At 40.1% G+C, this 22210-nt stretch overlaps 1 protein-coding gene across 2 annotated transcripts; it reads left to right on the forward strand.

Moving 5' to 3' along the window:
• Nucleotides 1-6413: 6413 nt before the first annotated feature.
• Nucleotides 6414-21905, forward strand: ZBTB10 (zinc finger and BTB domain containing 10). Of its 2 annotated transcripts, none has more exons than XM_063451300.1 (5): nucleotides 6414-7493; nucleotides 10156-11056; nucleotides 15445-15507; nucleotides 16340-16515; nucleotides 18677-21905. In XM_063451300.1, exons 1-5 carry the CDS (start codon nucleotides 6747-6749, stop codon nucleotides 19073-19075), a joined length of 2286 nt encoding a protein of 761 aa, XP_063307370.1. In that variant the 5' UTR covers nucleotides 6414-6746; the 3' UTR covers nucleotides 19076-21905. The 2 variants fall into 2 exon arrangements, with proteins under 2 accessions (XP_063307370.1, XP_063307371.1); XM_063451301.1 differs by having other exon boundaries at nucleotides 10156-11044.
• The last annotated feature ends 305 nt before the right edge of the window (nucleotides 21906-22210 follow it).

The raw sequence follows: 22210 nt of genomic DNA on the forward strand, positions 1-22210 counted from the left end.
TCTGGAGCTGATGGAAGTTTACACTTTCTATTCTACCCCATCCTGTCTGCATTCTCTCAGCCCTTCCTGTGCAGTTCTATCTGTTAGCTGGGAGGAAGTGAACTGACCTCACTTCCTTCGATCACCATATGACTTCCTCCCATCACCCTCATGAGAAATGCCCATGAAGTGTCCCTTAGTGTGGGGGACACCCGATGGGCCCTCCCAGCATGCGGATTCTGGTTTAGCCGCGCCAGCAGCATCACCTGTAGTTTTACCACTAACCCTGTGCTTGACATGCCACCAGGGAGGGCAGGCAACCATTGCCTTCAACAAGTTGAAGTGAATAAATTGTTGTCTCTGTGTTCTAAATATAAACACTTTGTTGTCCATACACGCCCACAAAAAGTCAGTTCTCTCTTGCCTTTTGAACTCAGCTAAAGTATTGCTTCCACTATTCTGGAAGTAACACTCAACATCACCTCTGTCATTGTGGGTAGCTACTTTTTGAACTGACAGCTTTAGTGTGTCTTATGTATTGCAAGCATTATTATTAAAAAAAATTAAGCCTATCATAAAAAGCTACACCTAGATAAACTGATGCATTGGTCTTCGCCATTTCTATTGCAACCTATACAGAATTAGTGACAATCCTTTGTGACATATTGGCCTTTTATGTTAGTTAATACAGGTGCAGCCTAGCTGGTAATCTGCTCGCTGGCATAAAATGAAAATAAGCCTTTTCATCTCTGGCCAGAAATGTTATTAACAAGAAAGGTGGCAGGTCTGCGTATAGGCATTCTTCAAGATGCCAGGGATATTTGGACCACCCATATAATACTGCTTAATTCGTTTCCATTATTGTAACTAACTCCATTCAAATATGTCATCATTCATCTTCATCCATTACGTTTAAACCATAGTCTTCCAGATTTACACTGCCTCCTCCTGTGAACTACAAGCACATCTAATGTGTTTATAGTTTGAATGACACCCTTAGAGACAGGTGGAACAAAACCTCTAAGCAGCAGTAAAACTGAGACATTTGTATGCCTGGACACAAATTTCTTGGGAGTGGAAAACCCAACCCTTGTGTTACATTTATAGCAGTAGCTGTAGCAAGATTGTTAATATTATTTTAACAGTTAAAACTGGGTTTCAAAATTAACTCAATATAGTTGCAGGCATCACAGTGCACCTTGTTACTAAGTTTTTGTTCCAATTAGAAAACACATCAGTGTTATACACTTATCTGGGAAATGAGCCGTCATCATAACATTTTAGGTTTTGACAATTCTACCACTAAACATAGATAGTAAAGGTGGTGACACAGAAGCATGGGGGGGGGAGATTTATCCAAGTGTTCTGAAAAGTGTCGTGTGTGTGGTTTTTTGGGGGGTGAAAGATAAGAGTAACCCGTTTTAAGAGTAACCAGGAAGGGAGGAATCTGCACTCATCAAATAAATGAAACCAGGTGAAACCTTGGACCTGAGGCTGGCAAACCCCATACATAAATGTAGAAAGCAATGTCAACCAGGAAGGGAGGAATCCACACTCATCTAATAAATGAAACCAGGTGCACAGAAAGGAATAAAGACCTCATTGCAGGTCGAAACATTGCTGTTTATGTTCTGACTCTCCAAATAAATCTGCTACCTTCTTGTGCCTTGCGTGCCTGGATCACATTGCTTTCTCCAGTTTTAAGAGTAGTCTGAAAACTGCAACGTTTGTTATATGTATATATTGAATATATTGTATATATTGAAAGGTTTTGGCACCTCCAAATTTACATCTCACTAAGAATACTAGGAGAATATGTTGCATGTACCGTTGTTGACTTTCTATTCCAAAATAAAAGTGGTGTAAAAAAATGTCAGCAAATAAAATATGTGTGGTCCAAAAACATAGAAACCGTAATAAATGGAATGCAATATACAAATGGTAATGCAAAAATAAATAAATAAGGCAAAGTAGCATAAATGATAAATAGTGGGAAAAAAATCAGAAATTTCATTCACACTAGAAAAACTTAAAGGAATGTGCAGATAATTCACCAATACTTTGATAAATTATCTGCACATTGTGCCTGCTTCTCACTCTCTAAAACAATGTGTGTCTTTGATGTAACAGGACAAAACTGGATTGAGTTGTTGTCAAATAAATCTTTAATGTACATTTAATAGAAATTAGAATATTAGGGGAAAAGGATAACATAAGTTACTCTTTTGTTCTTCGATACAATGGTGTAATTTTGATAAATGTTTCAGCTTTCATTCAGCCTGCTGGCTGGGTTTGATGGGCACACACTCAACTGAAGTTGAAAGACTAAATACTGGGCATCCCAAAGCTAAAAGATAAGCAGGTATCTCTCCGTTTAAACACTTGGCATCACTCTCCATCGAATTCATTGAAATCTAGCTGAGTTCAGTAAACTCTCTAGGGCAGGGATTTCCTGTCCTGCTGTCAAATGCTATGTGCATTTATTGAAAGCAATTGCCAGTCCATGATGATGACTATGATGATAAAAATGTTGTATGGGGGGCCTGGGAATCCATCTCTCTCTCTCTTGTTATTATTATGATGATGATGATAACGTTATTATGGAGGTCCAGTGAACCCACCTCTCTGTTATTATGATTATTTTGTCTATGGAAAGCCAGGGGATCCCTCTTCCTCTGTGGTATTATTATAATGATAATGTTGTCTATGGAGGGCCAGGAGGATCCAGGGGATGTTGTTAATTAAGATCCAAGGGTTCCCTCTCCCTCCCTTCCTGTGTATTAGTATGATAATGTTGTTAATGGAGGTCCTCTGTATTATGATGATAATGTTATAGTACAGGTCTTGGGTTTTTCTCTCTGTTTTATGATGATAGTGTTATAGTATATGTCCTGGGTTTCTCTCTCTGTATTATGATGATAGTGTTATAGTATATGTCCTGGGTTTCTCTCTCTGTATTATGATGATAGTGTTATAGTATATGTCCTGGGTTCCCTCTCCCTGTATTATGATCATAGTGTTATATTGTATGTCCTGGGTTCCCTCTCTTTGTATTATGATAGAGTTATATTATATGTCCTGGGTTTCTCTCTCTGTGTTATTATGGTGATAGTGTTGATAATTGAGGTCCTGGGGTTCCCTCTCCCTGTATTATGATGATAGTGTTATAGTATATTTCCTGGGGTTCCCTCTCTCTCTCTCTGTTTGTTATTATGTTGATAATTGAGGTCCTGGGGTTCCCTCTCTTTCTGTTTGTTATTATGGTGATAGTGTTGATAATTGAGGTCATGGGGTTCCCTCTCTCTCTCTCTTATTATGTTGATAGTGTTGATAATTGAGGTCCTGGTGTTCCCTCTCTCTCTGTTTGTGATTATGTTGATAGTGTTGATAATTGAGGTCCTGGGGTTCCCTCTCTCTCTCTTTTATTATGGTGATATTGTTGATAATTGAGGTCCTGGGGTTCCCTCTCTCTGTTATTATGGTGATAGTGTTATAGTATATGTCCTGGGGTTCCCTCTCTCAGTGTGGTATTATGGTGATAGTGTTGATAATTGAGGTCCTGGGTTTCCCTCTCTCTCCCTGTATTATGGTGATAGTGTTAATAATTGGGGTCCTGTGGTTCCCTCTCTCTCTGTGAGTGTTATTAAGGTGATGGTGTTAATAATTGGGGTCCCCCCTCTCTCAGTTATTATGGTGATAGTGTTATAGTATATATCCTGGGCCCCCCTCTCTCAGTGTTATTATGATGATAGTATAGTGTTAATAATTGGGGTCCCCCCTCTCTCAGTGTTATTATGGGGATAGTATAGTGTTAATAATTGGGATCCCCCCTCTCTCAATGTTATTATGGTGATAGTATAGTGTTAATAATTGGGGTCCCCCCTCTCTCAGTGTTATTATGGTGATAGTATAGTGTTAATAATTGGGATCCCCCCTCTCTCAATTTTATTATGGTGATAGTATAGTGTTAATAATTGGGGTCCCCCCTCTCTCAGTGTTATTATGGGGATAGTATAGTGTTAATAATTGGGATCCCCCCTCTCTCAGTGTTATTATGGTGATAGTATAGTGTTAATAATTGGGATCCCCCCTCTCTCAATGTTATTATGGTGATTGTATTGTGTTAATAATTGGGGTCCCCCCTCTCTCAGTGTTATTATGGGGATAGTATAGTGTTAATAATTGGGATCCCCCCTCTCTCAATGTTATTATGGTGATAGTATAGTGTTAATAATTGGGGTCCCCCCCTCTCTCTCAGTGTTATTATGATGATAGTATAGTATTTATAATTGGGGTCCTGGGTTCCCCCCTCTCTCTCTCAGTGTTATTATGATGATAGTATAGTGTTTATAATTGGGGTCCTGGGTCCCCCCTTTCTCTCTGTGTTATTATGATGATAGTATAGTGTTTATAATTGGGGTCCTGGGTCCCCCCTTTCTCTCTGTGTTATTATGATGATAGTATAGTGTTTATAATTGGGGTCATGCCCCCCCCCCTCTCTCAGTGTTATTATGATGATAGTATAGTGTTTATAATTGGGGTCCTGGGTCCCCCCCCCTCTCTCTCTCTCCGTGTTATTATGATGATAGTATAGTGTTAATAATTGGGGTCCCCCCTCTCTCAGTGTTATTATGGTGATAGTATAGTGTTAATAATTGGGATCCCCCCTCTCTCAATGTTATTATGGTGATAGTATTGTGTTAATAATTGGGGTCCCCCCTCTCTCAGTGTTATTATGGGGATAGTATAGTGTTAATAATTGGGATCCCCCCTCTCTCAATGTTATTATGGTGATAGTATAGTGTTAATAATTGGGCCCCCCCCCTCTCTCTCAGTGTTATTATGATGATAGTATAGTATTTATAATTGGGGTCCTGGGTTCCCCCCTCTCTCTCTCAGTGTTATTATGATGATAGTATAGTGTTTATAATTGGGGTCATGCCCCCCCCCTCTCTCTCAGTGTTATTATGATGATAGTATAGTGTTTATAATTGGGGTCCTGGGTCCCCCCCCCCCCCTCTCTCTCTCAGTGTTATTATGATGATAGTATAGTGTTAATAATTGGGGTCCACCCTCTCTCAGTGTTATTATGGTGATAGTATAGTGTTAATAATTGGGGTCCTGGGTTCCCCCTCTCTCAGTGTTATTATGATGATAGTATAGTGTTTATAATTGGGGTCCTGGGTCCCCCCTCTCTCTCAGTGTTATTATGATGATAGTATAGTGTTTATAATTGGGGTCCTGGGTCCCCCCCTCTCTCTCAGTGTTATTATGATGATAGTATAGTGTTTATAATTGGGGTCCTGGGTCCCCCCTCTCTCTCTCTCAGTGTTATTATGATGATAGTATAGTGTTAATAATTGGGGTCCCCCTCTCTCATTGTTATTATGATGATAGTATAGTGTTTATAATTGGGGTCCTGGGTCCCCCCCCTCTCTCAGTGTTATTATGATGATAGTATAGTGTTAATAATTGGGGTCCCCCCTCTCTCAGTGTTATTATGGTGATAGTATAGTGTTAATAATTGGGATCCCCCCTCTCTCAGTGTTATTATGGTGATAGAATAGTGTTAATAATTGGGGTCCCCCCTCTCTCAGTGTTATTATGATGATAGTATAGTGTTTATAATTGGGGTCCTGTGTCCCCCCTTTCTCTCTGTGTTATTATGATGATAGTATAGTGTTTATAATTGGGGTCCTGGGTCCCCCCCCTCTCTCTCAGTGTTATTATGATGATAGTATAGTGTTAATAATTGGGGTCCCCCCTCTCTCAGTGTTATTATGGTGATAGTATAGTGTTAATAATTGGGATCCCCCCTCTCTCATTGTTATTATGATGATAGTATAGTGTTTATAATTGGGGTCCTGTGCCCCCCCCCCCCCTCTCTCTCATGTTATTATTATGATAGTATAGTGTTTATAATTGAGGTCCTGGGGTTCCCCCTCTCTCTCTCAGTGTTATTATGATGATAGTATAGTGTTAATAGTTGGGGTCCGGGGTCCCCCCTCTCTCAGTGTGTTATTATGATGATAGTATAGTGTTTATAATTGGGGTCCTGGGTCCCCACCTCTCTCTCTCAGTGTTATTATGATGATAGTATAGTGTTAATAATTGGGGTCCTGGGTACCCCCTCTCTCCCTGTACATTGGTGATAGTGTTAATAATTGGGGTCCTGGGTCCCCCCTCTCTCAGTGTGTTATTATGATGATAGTAGTATAGTGTTAATAATTGGGGTCCTGGGTACCCCCTCTCTCAGTGTACACACACTCAGTGTCTGGGAAGCTGTTCTAGTTTGACCCTTGCAGGGTGAGGTAGTCCCTGCCCCTAAGCAGGGTGCAGTGCTGCTCGGAGTGGGGTGAGGCAGGCGAGCTGTCTGCTGTGAGTGGAAAGAAGAGGAGGCCTCCCCCAGCCTGCTCCCCCACCCCCACCTCACCCGCCCCCCTGACTCCCCCTCTCCGGACAGCGCCCCGGTGCATTGTGGGCGCAGTCCGTTGTTCATTTGCCATTCGACCTCGGCCAGGGCCGCGTATAGCGAGAGAGAGAGAGACCCACCGGGACACCATCTCCGGACCGACAGACAGACCGGCTCACCGACCCCGGTCTCCCCCCACACCCCGTGACCGAGCGGCTCCCACAATCCCCCGCGGTGACCGAGCGGCCGCCCGGAGCAGCTCGCTGTGTGTGAGGGGAGCGCGAGCTGGTGGTGGCCCCTGCGGGAGGGCTCGGGGCCCCCCGGTCCGGCTGCCGGCGCTGCGAGAGCCGCGAACATGGCGGAGATGAACCGCAGGACCTTGGCCTTCCGAGGAGGCGGCGGCCTCGGCCTGTCCTCCGCCATCGCCCCCGGTAACAACAACAACAACAACGGCTCCGGCCTGCTGGCCGTGGAGGAGGCCGGCTGGGCCCTCCGGCAGCTGAATGGCGGCGGCGGGGGGAGCGGGCCGGCGGGCCAGGAGGTGGAGGTGGAGCTGGACGCCGAGGCCCTGCTGGAGGAGGAGGACGAGGAGGAGGCGGCTGAGGCCTACCGCGGCATGGTGATGGCCGGCCGGGCGGAGAGCAGGCAGCCCCAGGCCGGGACCGCAGCAGGAGGAGGGGGCCCCGCGGCTGCCGGCGGCTCGGTCAGCGTGGGGAGCAGCGAGGAGGAGGAGGAGGACGAGGAAGAAGAGGAGGAGGAGGATGAAGCGGCGGCCGGGCAGGCGGGGAGAGGTGACCCGGCGGGGGTGGCCGAGGATGAGGAAGAAGAGGATGCCCCCCGGAGATACGGCCTCCTGCCCGCCGCCCGCTCCCAGTCCCTGCTGCCCAGCCTGCACTGCTCCTTCCAGGGCTCCTGGCTGCACGAGTTCCCATGGCTGCACTTCAGCCAGGAGACAGGCCTCATGTCCTGCTCCTGGTGCCACAAAGGCCAGGGCCAGCCGGGACACGACGAGCTAGCCAAGGGAACCCGTGTCTACAAGAGGGCCACCCTGCTCCGGCACAACCAGTCCAACGAGCACCGCATGAACGACCCTGCAGCTCAGGTAAGTGGCTGGGAGCCAACATTGCTGTATAATAACACTGCTTATACAGGCTTCCAGGAATAACTGGGGGTCACAGTCCCAATGCCCCCCTAATCTGACCCTATTATTACCCTGCTGTATAATAACCAGGCTCATACAGGCTTCCAGGAATAACTGGGGGTCACAGTCCAATGCCACCCTATTATTACCCTGCTGTATAATAACCATGGTCATTCAGGCTTCCAGGTATAACTGGGGGTCATAGTTCAGTGTCCCCCTAATCGGACCCTATTATTACCCTGCTGTATAATAACCATGCTCATACAGGCTTCCAGGTAACTGGGGGTCACAGATCAATGCCCCTCTATATCTGACCTTATTTAACCCTGCTTTATAATAACCATGGCCATACAGCTGGGGCTCACTGTTAATATTACTTTATTGTAATCCTGCTTTATAATAACCGTGGCCATACAGGCTTCCAGGTATAACTGGGAGGCCACAATCTAATACCCCCTAATCGGACTTTATTGTAACCCTGCTCCTGACTTTATCAACTCTTTATCTTCCAGCTAATACACTATAGCAACACATTGTATCAAATTGCTTTAACTCCTGATATAAACACGTTTAGTACCATGAACTATTGGAATTAAGCTATGACACCCCATAGTGTGTTTGTACCAGAGTTCAGACATTAGGCACCAGCACTGCAGGATAGTGGGAGATGTGTGTGTGTAATCTGACGTTTTGGATAGTTACATCCGTCCATTGATACTGAAGTCCCATTGTTGGTTGTTTTGGCTGTGATGCCTCAGAGTGCTATGAGTCACGATGCTAACACATGCCACTTGTAACCAAGCTGTTGGCTAGTGTGCCAAATATTAACCTGTTCTGTTTGTTACTGTATACACATCTGTAATGGATTGATACACATTAATACAAGCTCGTTCTCTGTGGATATCTGTGGATAGGGTGCAAGGGATCGGTTCACGTGATGAGCCACCCCTTTGTTGGGCAGATGGAAGCCATGTCCTTGGGGATCTGTGTCTCTGCACCCCACCCTCGGTGTAAGCTGATTACACTATCTGCTAAGAGGAGGAGGAGGGGCGGCTGGTGCTAAGTGCAGTCATCTGAGAGGCCTGGCTTGTGCTGAGAAGCAAGGGGTGACCTACATAATATGAAGGAGCCTGAGCTGGTGTGAGACCCAGGCCGGAAGTGTGTTCCCCGCCCTCCCCGTTCTCCTAGGCCCCCATCTTCTCTTCCTGTGCCCCCTCCTTTTCTCCTCCCCAGCTCCCCCAGGTGGGCGCCGCCCGCAGCAGGACTGTCCCGGGGTAGGGACGTGTCGCTACGTGGCTGTTACCCAAACTGACTGCCTTGCTGCCCCCGATAGGGGGGTCTCTCTGTAACACAGATCCCTAATGTTGTGACCAGCTGGCTTCACTCTCCCATGGCCTGGTCTAAGGGCAGGAAGGCCTAGCACATAAACAGCATAAAATAGTGGTTCATTAGGTAATGGCCAACAGGTACATCTCAGGTGTATTACAACTACAGCTCTGATACTTCATCAGAACATAAGGAGTTTTATTCATAAACGGTTAGGGAATCACACTCTGCTTTCCCTGAATAATAGCTTCTTAGCTATGTTTCAATGACTAGAATTGCTGTGATCCATATACATTTAATTAACTTCTTTGATACAAAAGTTATAAGTTAAAAAGTGTCTGGTTTACTCATGGGGCATTTTGAGCACATGTGGATACCTGGCTTATGTATAATTTTTTGAAAAAAAAATTATTACTGTGGTTACACATGTATATACCAAAATGCTAGTCATGTATATTGTGAAAATATTAATGCTCTGCAGAACATTCCTGTTTTTGGAAGTGCATAATGCGTGCACTATACTGGGTTTTGTGAGTGTGAAAGAAGAGCACAACGCATATGTGATATACCCTTTAAGGGCCATAATACATAATGTTGCCACGGTTGTAGTTTTATAATTAAATGATGCATCTATGCCCATATGTACATGCAAAATATGTGCATTTATTTTTTTCATGGTTTTTAATATAATACAATTTACATTGTTAGATGGATACCGTCAACGTGTAACACTACATTGTAGCATTTTTGTACAATTAAAGTTGCACATAGTTTGCAATTACTGTAATGTTATTACTTTCCTTCCACTCATTATTTTACATATTTGTTATTATAAGTGATATATATGTTGCAGATGACTATTAGTATAATTGTGCAGTCTCAAAATCATTGCATTTTACTTTCGCACGTGCTGATCAGTCTGCTCACCCCCTATAAGGCTTTAAAAAGTAAAAACAATAACATTTGGCACCTGTATGTCACAGACATATGGATATAAAGAGAAAATTTGGGATTTCAAAGACAAGCTTGCAAGAGTTTTCCCTCTCTTCCTCACTGAGGAAGAGAGGAAAACTCGCAAAAGCTTGTCTTTGAAATATGAAGTTAGTCCAATAAAAAGGTATCCCTGTATACTGCCATACTCTGGTATTTTGGTTTTGTGTGTATATGTGACAAATTAAAATAAACCGGCAAAAGAGGACAGGCTGTCTTAATACATTGATTATTGGAAAGAAAATACTTGTTGAAATATTGTATCCTCTTTTACGCATTTAACATTTACTTTATTTACCTATTTTAGGAGCCTGACATAAAACCGGAAGTGGCAGAGTCATACAGTGAATACAGTACCAAGCCAAATGAGAATTCTTATTGCTACCAACTGCTGCAAGAGTTAAATGAGCAGAGAAAAAAAGGGATACTTTGCGATGTCAACATAGTGGTAAACGGAAAGGTTTTCAGAGCTCATAAAAATATACTGGTTGCAGGAAGCCGTTTTTTTAAAACCTTATACTGTTTTACAAACAAAGAAAGCCGTGACCAAACCACTGTTACCTATTTAGATGTTGTTGCTGTTCATGGTTTTTCCATCATCCTGGACTTCATGTACTCTGGTAACCTTGTACTCACCAGCCAAAATGCCATTGAGGTGATGACTGTGGCCAGCTACCTGCAGATGACTGAGGTTGTACAGTCCTGTCGTAACTTCATCAAAGATGCCTTGAATATCAGTATCAAAAATGAAGCTCCAGAGAACATTATGGTGAACTATAACAAACGAAAAAATAAGGATGGCCCTGCACACCGTGACCAAAAAGCGGTAAGCTTCTGGGCCACACGCAATCTGACTAGTTTGGCGAGCAGTGTGAAGCTAGAAGATGGGTTTAATTTAGATGAAACCCCAAATGAGAGCTTTCAGTCAAACGATTCTACATGGATTCAGGACAGTTCTCCGGAAGTGACGGAAATTGAGCCACAAGGTCAGGCAAAAGTGTTTGTGTGGAATGATATGGGCTCCAATTCAGTTGGGATGCAAGAGCCCAGCAAACAGAGAAGGAAAAACTTAACCACGAAAAGATTTGTTTATAATATCCCTCCAAACAATGAACTTCAAGTGGATAGTAACACAATGCTCCCGCAACCCATTCCCTACACAGAAGAGGATGTGCAGTGCTTCCATGATGGAGCAGGTAATCTTACATGTGAGTGTATATGTGTATTTTTGGGGGGCATAATGGTTTTAAAGATATTACAAAAACTCTACTGCTTTACTTTGTTGCTTAGATGCATAGTTTTATGAATCTGGATCTGCTCCTTGCAGTTATTAATCTATAGGTCTTTTTTCTTTAGCCATACTTGCAGAGTTATTTGTCAGTGTGAAAATTGTTGGGAATTTAAATTATCAAATTTAAGGGCAAAATAGACAAATTACAAAAACCTCTTTGTCAGTCAGCTTCCAGTTTGACTGCTTTGGCTTTAAATTTGAAGTTGAATTCCTGGCAATTCTCATTTTAGCGAGCAACCCTATTGGTGTTTGTTTTATTGTACGTTCTGGGAGCACAGACTTTTCAAGAGCAGGCTTTAAACAGTATAATTTGTATAGCTGATACCTATGAAACTGTATGGAGAGAAAATGGACGTTGTCATACAGTGTGTATAAAAATGCTTAGGCGGTACTATATAATTCAATTGCCAGCTACTTGTTTTCTCATTATTGCAGTATTAACTGGGATTAAAAAAAAAAAAAAAGCAGTTATGGTAGACTGCACTCACGGATTCTTTAAAACTTAGCTTTTATTTTTAGTATTAAGAGCAAATCAACGTTTCAGTCCCTCTTGTGGACTTTCATCAGGTCCACAAGAGGGACTGAAACATTGATTTGCTCTTAATACTAAAAATAAAAGCTACGTTTTAAAGAATCCGTGAGTGCAACCTACCATAACTACTTTTTGGATATTGGAGCCTCGGTGATGCACCCGGTCACACAATTGAAGGCTGAGTGCAAGGTATAGTTGGTTATATATATATATATATATATATATATATATATATATATATATATATATATATATATATATATATATATATAATATATTCTCACTAATTCACTTACTGCTGCTCTTCCGTATTGTGGGTGACTTCACCTCCCCATGATGCTTTGAGCATGCAGAAATGCTGTACTGTAGTGTGCATGCTTGGGTATACCTTCAATTGTGCTCTGTCTGCATCCATATGGTACTGCAGAATTTGGAATAATTTACACACTTTTGCCCAGCAGGCCATGTATGTTTAAAATACTATGTTTTCTATTCCGTTGTGCAAAATCCTCACATGGATCTAATACTTGGTGTGAAAACATCTGCAAAGTTGTATATTTATAGCTTTCTATATACAAATGTTTGGCCCTAGCAAGTTGCTAAGCATGTAGGTTCCCTGACTCCTGGAACTTGTCACAAATTGTCCATTTAATGCACTTAAAATACTTTACACTATACATCATTTAGTTTTTTGCATGAAATCCAACATTCATTATATTAGCTGCTAGCTTAAATAGGGAATGACCATTTCCATTTTAAAATCTAGATCTGTTAATTTATATGCACTTCCCGTTTGTTACTTCTAGTCTGGTGCTACACAACCGGTCCTGAAATTAAAGGCATTCTTTCAGCTATGGTTTAACTATAAACCAAACATGTTTGTCATACTGGAAAATACAGCATTTTGTGATCTTCCTTTAGTACAAGTGACTTGACTTGGCCTGGTCTTTTTCATTGAGATCCATAATCACACCTCTGCAAAACTAGTGTAATGTTAGAATTCTTGTCTGCTGGTGAGTCCTGAGGAGACTGTGCTTGGTTGTACTTTGGTAATGGATACCCTACCGCAGTAATGCGATCAATGGTATGTAAATGCAGTCTTAATATTTACAAAATATAAAAGTAAAAAATCTACATGGTAAATATTTTGTAGCCCACTATGAATTTGCTTGTTAGTTTGATATGAGATCACTTCTTTACACATGCAGGGAGTCTCTTGTCATTTATAGAATATGGCTTATTTTTATGCTCCATCTTCTATAAAATGTCCATTGTCTGGCGTAAGCTTATATACATCACTGAGAGCGTTATTAGTAGGGGATTCTGAGTGTGAACTGTATGGTTGAGAATCAACAGTGGTGATATATTACAAAACACTTTAGTTTGTTATTGCTTTATTTTTCTCTCTCTCTTTCTGCATCTGGCGTCATGCAAAATAATCTGCGTAATGTCTTTAGCATGATGCATCAGAGCTGTTCTTAAATATTGAGTGCATTTGAGGTTACCTCATGACCTCTAACCTGTGCACAGGTGATTATAAATGTATGTCCTTTAAATCTACTGTGAAATAATTGACATTTAAAAAAAAAAATGTTTTTGCAACACTCCATTCGCTTTCAAGATTGGTTTGTTCTACAATTTTATTTTCTGTAATGTCATCATAATAAATACCATTCTTTAAAACACAGTGTAGCCAATTACGTATGGACTTTTTGTATGTAGTGCTTACATTTCACTTCAGATGCAGTTCTTATTCTTTTTGTTTTGTTAATTTATTTCTGCTTGTGCTAGGCTTTCAAATCATTTTTGTAAAGGAAGACACCAGAGACTTGTGTTGCAATTTATCACTGGGGTGTTTCTTAATCATAGTCACACACCTTCTAGTGTCTAAACAAAGGGGACAGCAGGTAGAAAGCACAGGCATCAGGTTTGTGTTACTAATTATATGTGCTATTATGTTATGTTTTGTGCACCGTAATATAATTTTCTCTTGTTTTGTGATGGCTCATTATTTATTTTTTATTTTATTTATTTATTTAGTTAGTTATTTTTATTAATACACATCTGTGAATTTTTATTTATAGCTGGATTAAAAATAAAACTGGATTCTATTATGTCTGACTGCTAGATTCTACAAATTTCGTAATCCCACTGCGTGCATGTTACACGTGGTAATAGCTCAGGTACCTTGGACATAGAATAAGGTTGATATACATTATTGTAACTTACCGTATCTAGTACTCCAAATGATCTCCTTGATCAATTGAGGATGGTAGGCAGTGTTTCCAGCCTCATTCATGGAGTTGATTCCCATTATAATGATTAGTCGGCATAATTCATAATTTTATAGTAAACCTGCATGCTAAAGATCTAAGCAACTTATAGAAGCCAGATTGTTGTGATTAAGTTATGTCTTGTCATTTCTGGACTGAATGTCTCATAAATCACGTGTAGTGAGGCTGTGTCTTTGGTTAAATTGAGTTTGTGGTCACTTCACACGTTTACTTGAGCTCAGCTGTGACAAGGCTTTCAATTCCTAACTCAGCTGGATAATGTCATTTGTGAATAGGCGCCTTTGTCTTGTGACGCCTTAATGTGCCCTTTTGTATGTTTTTGTTGTCCATTATTCCCTTCTTTAATGATTGCCATACAAATTTCATCAGAAGATTACCACTAAGTTATTGAACCAGAATCTTGAGACTGGGTGGCTCCTTTCTTTCTTTTTTTTGGCTCAAACTAGATTATAGTTGGGTTCTAGGTGAAGCCCCTTGGAACGGTTTGTGTTTTTCTTGCTTACATAGTCACAGCAGTGGACAGTCAAACAAGCCTGTTCTCAGATTCACAGCTTTGAATGTTGAGGTGATCACTGTCTGTTGGTGCAGATCTTTTTAGATCTATGTGTATAATGGCTATCCACTTTTGACAGCAATGAACCTTCTGAAAGGAATACAGTGCAGGTTAAAAATGACCTTTTCAGCTGTGTAAAGGCTAGCATGTCACTGAATGGTTTTAGTTCAATACATACCTTACTGTGACATGTTCGTTCATTAGCATAATGCTAATAAAATAGTTGTCTGTAGGCTAAGCACAGTAAAATGAGTCATTATGCCTTCACTGGCTTTGTTCACAGTAACGCTTTTTTTTAAAAGACGTGCTTATATAACATATGTACATTACTCGAAACTTATTCAAAGGATGCTTTTCAACAGATCTCTAGCAGCCCTAGTTCTGTAACCAGTGGAATCTCAAACTCTAATTTTTTACAGCAATATGCTATCACAGGATGCTTAGGACTGAGACTCCAAGCCTTCCCATTATAAACTAAAAGTGAAATATTGAGCATTACATTAGGATTTGAGTTCTACGTCTAAAGTACAAGAATGTACAAAATGTTTATATATTCAGTTACTTTGTAATGTGCTCTAGAGATCAGTGTTTGGTCCAAAGAGCTAAGAGCATCCTTAGCTGAGATATCTAGGATTCCATTAACTTCTGTATAACCATAATGTTTTGTCCAGTGCCATGACATAAATAAATAAAAGTAAACTGGTGGTTGTGCCATACCAATATATGGCTAATCACTAAAAATTAATAAAAAAAAAAAAAAAATAAAAAAAAATGGTCAAGCAACCAATGTTTTAATAATTGGACCACTTGAGATTGACTGACTATGCTCCTTTAAAATTGTGCATTTTTAGATGTGGAAAGTAAAATTGCTGTGCCTTATTTTTGTTGTTCCTCCTATTTACTATATTTATTTTTGTTTCTCTCAGGGACCTCAAATGAATATAAGTTTTTCCCAGATTCATGGACAAGAGAAAATTATTTTGAAAATGGTAAGGTCACATGACTTTTAAAAATTATTATTTTTTCCTCCAAATTGTTTTTAACCCCCTTAAGGACCAAACTTATGGAATAAAAGGGAATCATGACATGTCACACATGTCATGTGTCCTTAAGGGGTTAAAAGTGCATAAATTGATAGAGCTGTAAATCTTAAATTGTTATTCCAACCAACATTACCATTTCACTGATTAGAAGTGGTCGTGATGGTAGGTGTATGTATGTGCAGTGTTTCAGCTCGAAACACTGCACATAAGCAGTTATTAATGGTGTGGAAGTTGCATGCATGACTTAGACAGCAAAGTACTTTGCTCTATGCTCCCTGATTTAAAACTGGTACACATTTTACAGCTGGCAACAGACATAAGAATATTCACCATGCAGGAACACTGCCTGCAAGGGGAAGGTAACCATCCCGTACCATCATGTGGGAGCTCCCTCCTGTCTGCCTTCATTTATAGACTGGGAGAAATCCTTCCTCCTGCACACCCCCTCACCTCGCTGGCCCAGAGTGCGCACATGTTCTGAGCCAGCAAAACTGCCCACTCACAGGCTTCTCTACAAGAGAAGTGTGCGATTGGACTGGATGTGTGCCTGCTGGGTGATGTCACGACTGACTGTGGAAGATCAGCACCGGGAGCAGTTCCTGGCTTTGGATTATTGGGGGGGGGTGGGGGGTGTAATAGTTATACCCCACAAGGCTTTTATAATGTAAACAGTCTTTATTATTATCAGGTTTGGAGTAATTCTTTATCTGTTCAGTATTCTGACATTTTCTACTTGCAAATTTTGGTGTTTAAATTATACTTTTATTTTTTTATTTAGGTGATGCATCTGCTGGTTTGATAAACAAGTTAAAATGTCCGCATTGCAATTATGTAGCAAAATATAGAAGGACACTAAAAAGACACTTGCTCATTCATACTGGAGTGAGATCATTTAGTTGCGACATCTGTGGGAAGTTGTTTACCAGAAGAGAGCATGTGAAAAGGCATTCCTTGGTAAGTGCCCACTCCTTATTCACCCCCCACACTTTCAGTATATGTGTTTGTGATAAGCGTGACTGTAAATAGAAGGAAAGAGATGTCTTTACATGTTGATGTGTAAAACCGGTAAACATTTGTTAATAGAATCACCGGAGAGTAGAAAATACACTTGGTCTGTTTATTTTAAATAACTTATAAGTGAAAAAACTTGTAAGAATAAATAGCAAAGCTCTTTAAAACCGTACAAGTGGTCGATATTTCACTAGGTTACAGGTTACAAAGGTTACATGTAAAACACAAATAGAAGGGGGGCGGGGCCTGACTGTCATGGTGGAGAGACGTGCTTTGAGCGAGCTCCTCTCCTATACTGGCAGTTTAGGGAATTTGCCACTTCACACAACTCGATATACATCAAACCCAGCAACCTACATGTAGATTACACTAGCTGACATACCCTGTAGGTTTCGGGGGCAAGACTATTTTTCGACTCTCGATTATTAATGCCTTTTTCTACCTTGAAGTCCTATGAGTGTGTCCTTCACTTTAGCTGAGATCATGAAACTTGATGATCTCAGCCAATCCAGTGCTTTCCCATAGGAAAGCATGAGGAGGCAAAAAGCTGCGTGGCCAATCAGCATCTCCATGGGGAGCGGTCAGCGCCTCCATACAGACCCAATTCTAATACACTGCCCACAAATCGAATACACTGCCCTCTCCCCCATTCTAATACACTGCTCCTCCTCCCTCCACTCTAATTGAATACACTGCCCTGCCCCTAATTTAACACGCTGTCCCCCTCCCACTAATTTAACACAATGCCTTCCCCTTCCACCACTCTAATACACTGCATACTCCCTCCCCCAATTTTATACACTGCTCACTCCCTCCCCCAATTTTATACACTGCTCACTCCCTCCCCCAATTTTATACACTGCTCACTCCCTCCCCCAATTTTATACACTGCTCACTCCCTCCCCCAATTTCTATACACTGCTCACTCCCTCCCCCAATTTTTATACACTGCTTTGTCCCTTCCTCAAATACACTGCCCCCTCCCCAATTTAGCACACTACACAGGAGGGTCTCCCAAGCCCCTCTTCCTCTACCTTAAGATGAGCCACCCGTCTTCCAGTTTCAACCCTGCTCTTCTCTGCTCAAGCAGGCCAGACGCTCCTCTGGCACTGCGAGCAGAAGGAAAGGGTAGTGGCTGGCCTGCTGGAGCTCGCGATCAGCCATGGGAGTGAAGACCTGAATCAGGTAGGAAATATCTTTCTTGTCTTGCAGCTGGTCGCAGCCACAACACAAAGTGACCCCAGGGCAGGTGGGCCACAAATATATGTGGGCCGCAAGTTTAGCATGATTTTTTTTTTTTTTTTTTTTTATTATTATGATTATTATTATTATTATTATTATTATTATTATTATTATTATTATTTTGAAGTGCCATTTTAGGATCAGTTAATTCAAGATACCAAATTGGTAAAGGGTCAATAAGAGTATAAAGCAATTATAATGAGTTCTCCAGCAGGGTTATTTTAACACTTAAAAATATGAAATTCTCAACTAGTTTAACGATGTGTACTGTACTCATTGAGACTGAGAAATACATAGAATGTGATTAGGCTGTACAAGTGACGCAACATGCAGGGATGTTTGGAAGTAAATAGTAGGGCACATTGTGTATAACTTTTTTTTTTTTTTTTTTTTTTACTTAGGTAAAGTGACTGTCACCACCCTGCCACTTTGAAGTATTTCATAAAGATAAAATCTTTATCAAATCCTCATGTTGACTGTGTTGGAAATTCTAGCACAATCAAGATATTACAAAGTAAAGATTAGGTTAACAAACTTGCCAAAATGTGGAGCTTCCTCAATCACCCAGACCAGAATTCAAACTCTTATAAATAAGTTTTGCTACTTAAAGTGTGGGGGCACCAGGGAACTCCTGGCACCATAATCAGTACAGAGTTCTTGTGTTTGGAGTATTTTTTAAATTTAATATTGATACCAGTGTAGCTAGTTTAGTATAAAAGGTGATTGACAGTACACCTTTAGCCTCCGAATTGCAGAGTGCAACTATCAGTTTTCTAACATTTGTATATATTTTGAGTAATTTATTTATATTATTTTTTTTTTCTTGGCAACTAACTATATGCTGCATGTCTGTCTTCCATAGGTGCACAAAAAAGATAAAAAATACAAGTGCATGGTGTGTAAGAAGATCTTCATGCTGGCGGCCAGTGTAGGAATCCGACATGGCTCTCGGCGATATGGAGTTTGTGTGGACTGTGTGGATAAATCTCAACCAGGGCTTCAAGAATCAGGTGTTGAACAGGTGGCAGATGCAGACTTCACCAGGGATGAAGAATATGATGACAATGACGCTGTGGAGGCAGTTGATGCTGATGATGACCTTGTAGATGAGGGGGAAGATCAGAGTGACCATGCGCGGTGGTCAGAGCAAAATGACCCATCGCGTTGGGGAGAACAGAATGATCCTTCACAATGGGAAAGACCGAAACCACCTCCTCGATGGGATGAGTCAGCAGACGTTTGTATGACAATAGACGACTGATTGCCAATGGGCGTTTAAAACTCATGGGTGCTGCAGCTGAACAGAATTTAAAATTTGATTGTTGAAATATTTTGGACTGAAGGCTTGCAAAATATGGTACTGTGCTGGACAATAGTTGTTGCTGTGAAAACTGTAGGGTCAAAGCCTTATAGCAAAAAAAATTTATTTTAAATTTTTTTTTTTTTTTTTTTATATTTGCACAGGACTGTACAGAATACAACCATTTGGTTGAAATATACAGAGTCCTCACATCTCCAATCAGTTTTCAAAGAAAATGTATTTTTATTTATAGGATGTAGCTACGTTGGTCCTATCAAAGCATAAAACTACTATTGTATTGTTAATTCATGTATCAGTTAAATTTTTGTTGTTAGAATGACCAGAATAGATGATGAATCTGTGTATGAATGTGATGCAACCCTACAGTACTAGAGGTGTCAGAAACATATTGCTATAATCTAGAAGTGCGTTGCTGACCTCTACCATTGTACGGATCAAACTGCCTTTGCACTGCTGTTCTTCTCTTAAGCTAAGTTGCAGGTCTGTATCTATAAGGGTGTTGGTGAGGGTTTTATATTTTGCTGGCAAGTCTGTCATGGTTTAAATCCTTTTAAAAGAGCAGTGCTTGTTTTTATATCACATGTTCACTCTGTAGAGATTAGTTTCCCATTTAAAATTTATTCACTGTAATTGTATTTACCACTTTTTTTTAATTTAAATTATTTTATTATTGTTCATCACGTTATGAGGTTGCTTCAATATAGTGCTCCCTGTCCCCGATAATCAGGTCAAGTTGAAGGCTTGGCTTCTCATCACGTGTCCTATGTCATGAGCAGTTAAGCAGGGGATACTTTAGAATGGTTGTAAGGATACGTTCACATAAAGGGATTACTGAAAAAGCAGGAGTGCTCAGCAAATCACTCTAGGCTACAGATCTGCGATTCTGCTTCAGTGAGCTCCTCATGTATTGCTGCTTTCATATTTTTATTTTACATTCTGAATTGCAGAATGTAACTATTTATAAGTCCTGTTGTGTAGGGGTTTTATGTAGAATGTGCAGAATGATGTGGTAGCTTTCAGGTGTCAAGGAACACAATGTCCCATGCTGTTCACTGACTGCCAGTACATGCTGACATTTTATTAGACATCTGGGTCAAAAGACATTTCTCATACTCCCATCATTTAACTTTCAGACCTGTTCCATTCCTTTTTAAACGTGTGCTTTTATTTTTTTTATTCTTGCTCTTATACTTTGTAAAAGAGAACCTATTTATCAAATACAACACACTTTAAGTGAACAGGTACATACAATTAATTTCCTTCCCTGTTACTTTGTTTAGATTGAGGTCAAACAAATTTCATTTCGATACTTAATGATCTATGAAGTTGTATTAACTTATTGTAGAAGGTTTCAGGCACTTTCTGCAGAAACAAGCCAGTACCAACTGTTTTAGTCTACAAGAAGCATGAAAGCATTGACTTTCCTATGTCCACCAAAAAGCAAGTTGACTTGTCATTTTCTTCATCCGGTAGTAAAAGTTTGGGTCATTCAATATTGAGCCAGCCTAAAAGTACTGAATGTTAATCGCTCTATTCAGTTTTGCATAATGTTACTGTTTATATAATTTTGAAAGTCAATTATCAGGTGTTTGTATTTTTTTTTTTTTTTTTTTCTACCAGACCATTCTGAGTGCACAACCATTTTATTTGTCAAATAAATTATTTTTCCCTCTCTTAATAGACTTAGGTTGAACTTTCACATCCGGTCTAAATTAATCTTCTTTAACACACGATGCATTGAGAGATATTGGAACGGTTGAGGTTGAAATCTGATAGAGATAACAGTTCAATAAGTAGTTCATTACATGCTTTACCCAGAGAGAGCAGACAAAACACTATAAAGGCTACTAATATTTTTATATAGACATATAAAATACCCCCCTCGCCATGACAAATGTCAAGGTTATACAATATTTTAAGGAGGGAAAATGTGAGTAGATCCAGCTAGTGAATCTGTGAAATACTCAAGCACTTGTGATGGCGTTAAGCTTTGTAGGGCAAATCCACAAGCCTATTTAAAATTTTACAATTCAGTTTTTCTTTCCCCTTCCTTTGGAAATGTTATCCAATTAATCCGTGGTCAAAATTATAGATATTGCATGTCCTCTTAAAGTTAACTACGGTACGGACTTGTCTCAAATAGCCATTTCAAATGCTTACTGCAACTCCTCACAATTCTTCCCAAACGATGAAATGTTACAAATAATCATGTTTGGACTACTGTGCTTCACTAAGTAAGCATCACTATTTGATTTTGTTTTTTAATGGATTTTTTGAGTGAGTGTGTCAACACCCTCTCTTTCCCACTGCTTATCCATGTTGCATATATAGTCCTACCATAAACTTGATTTTATTTGTGCTTTTTAAAGATAATAAATGATCCAGAAGGCTATTTAAAGTACTCTCTCTTAAGTCCACTTTGCTTACTGAAATTAACAAATGGCTTGTGATATTTAATGTCAGGAAATTCTGCTAACCTGAAACCTTTTCTTAAGCGTTGTACCGCCTAACTTTTTTAAAATAATATGAGCAATGTGTTTGTATTTTTTTTATGTTTTATTTTATTTTGGTGGGGTCCAAAGTAGGTTTAGTTTATTAAAAAGTTAAAACGAAAACCATAAATGAGAGTATTTTAAACGTGAAAATTCTGCTTTGTGAATATGTAAGTAGAGTATGTCTTATTTTATTCCCCCCTCCCCATTTCATCTAGCCAATATAAATAGTTTTTGGTTTTTTTCCTTGTAGAACTGTCAATATATACATACATATATATATATATAAATATTATAATATATAAACATTTCACAAAATTCTGCTTTATTAGGAACAAACTCACTCAATGCTTAGAAACTGGACCTGGCTTTAAATTCTATTGTGCATTACTTTTTCACAAATAAGATCTTATTCTCTTGAAACTGAATTCTTTTACTACTTCAATCATTTATGTATATTCGATAAATTATGACCAAATGTGATGTTAGATTGCATACAGTAAATTTAAATATACACTTGGTACACTACAGCATTGTTGTGACTTTATTTGACTTTACATGGCATCAAATGACTGAACCCATT

This window comes from Pelobates fuscus, chromosome 4 (genome assembly GCF_036172605.1).
Source record: "Pelobates fuscus isolate aPelFus1 chromosome 4, aPelFus1.pri, whole genome shotgun sequence".
Lineage (NCBI taxonomy): Eukaryota > Metazoa > Chordata > Amphibia > Anura > Pelobatidae > Pelobates > Pelobates fuscus.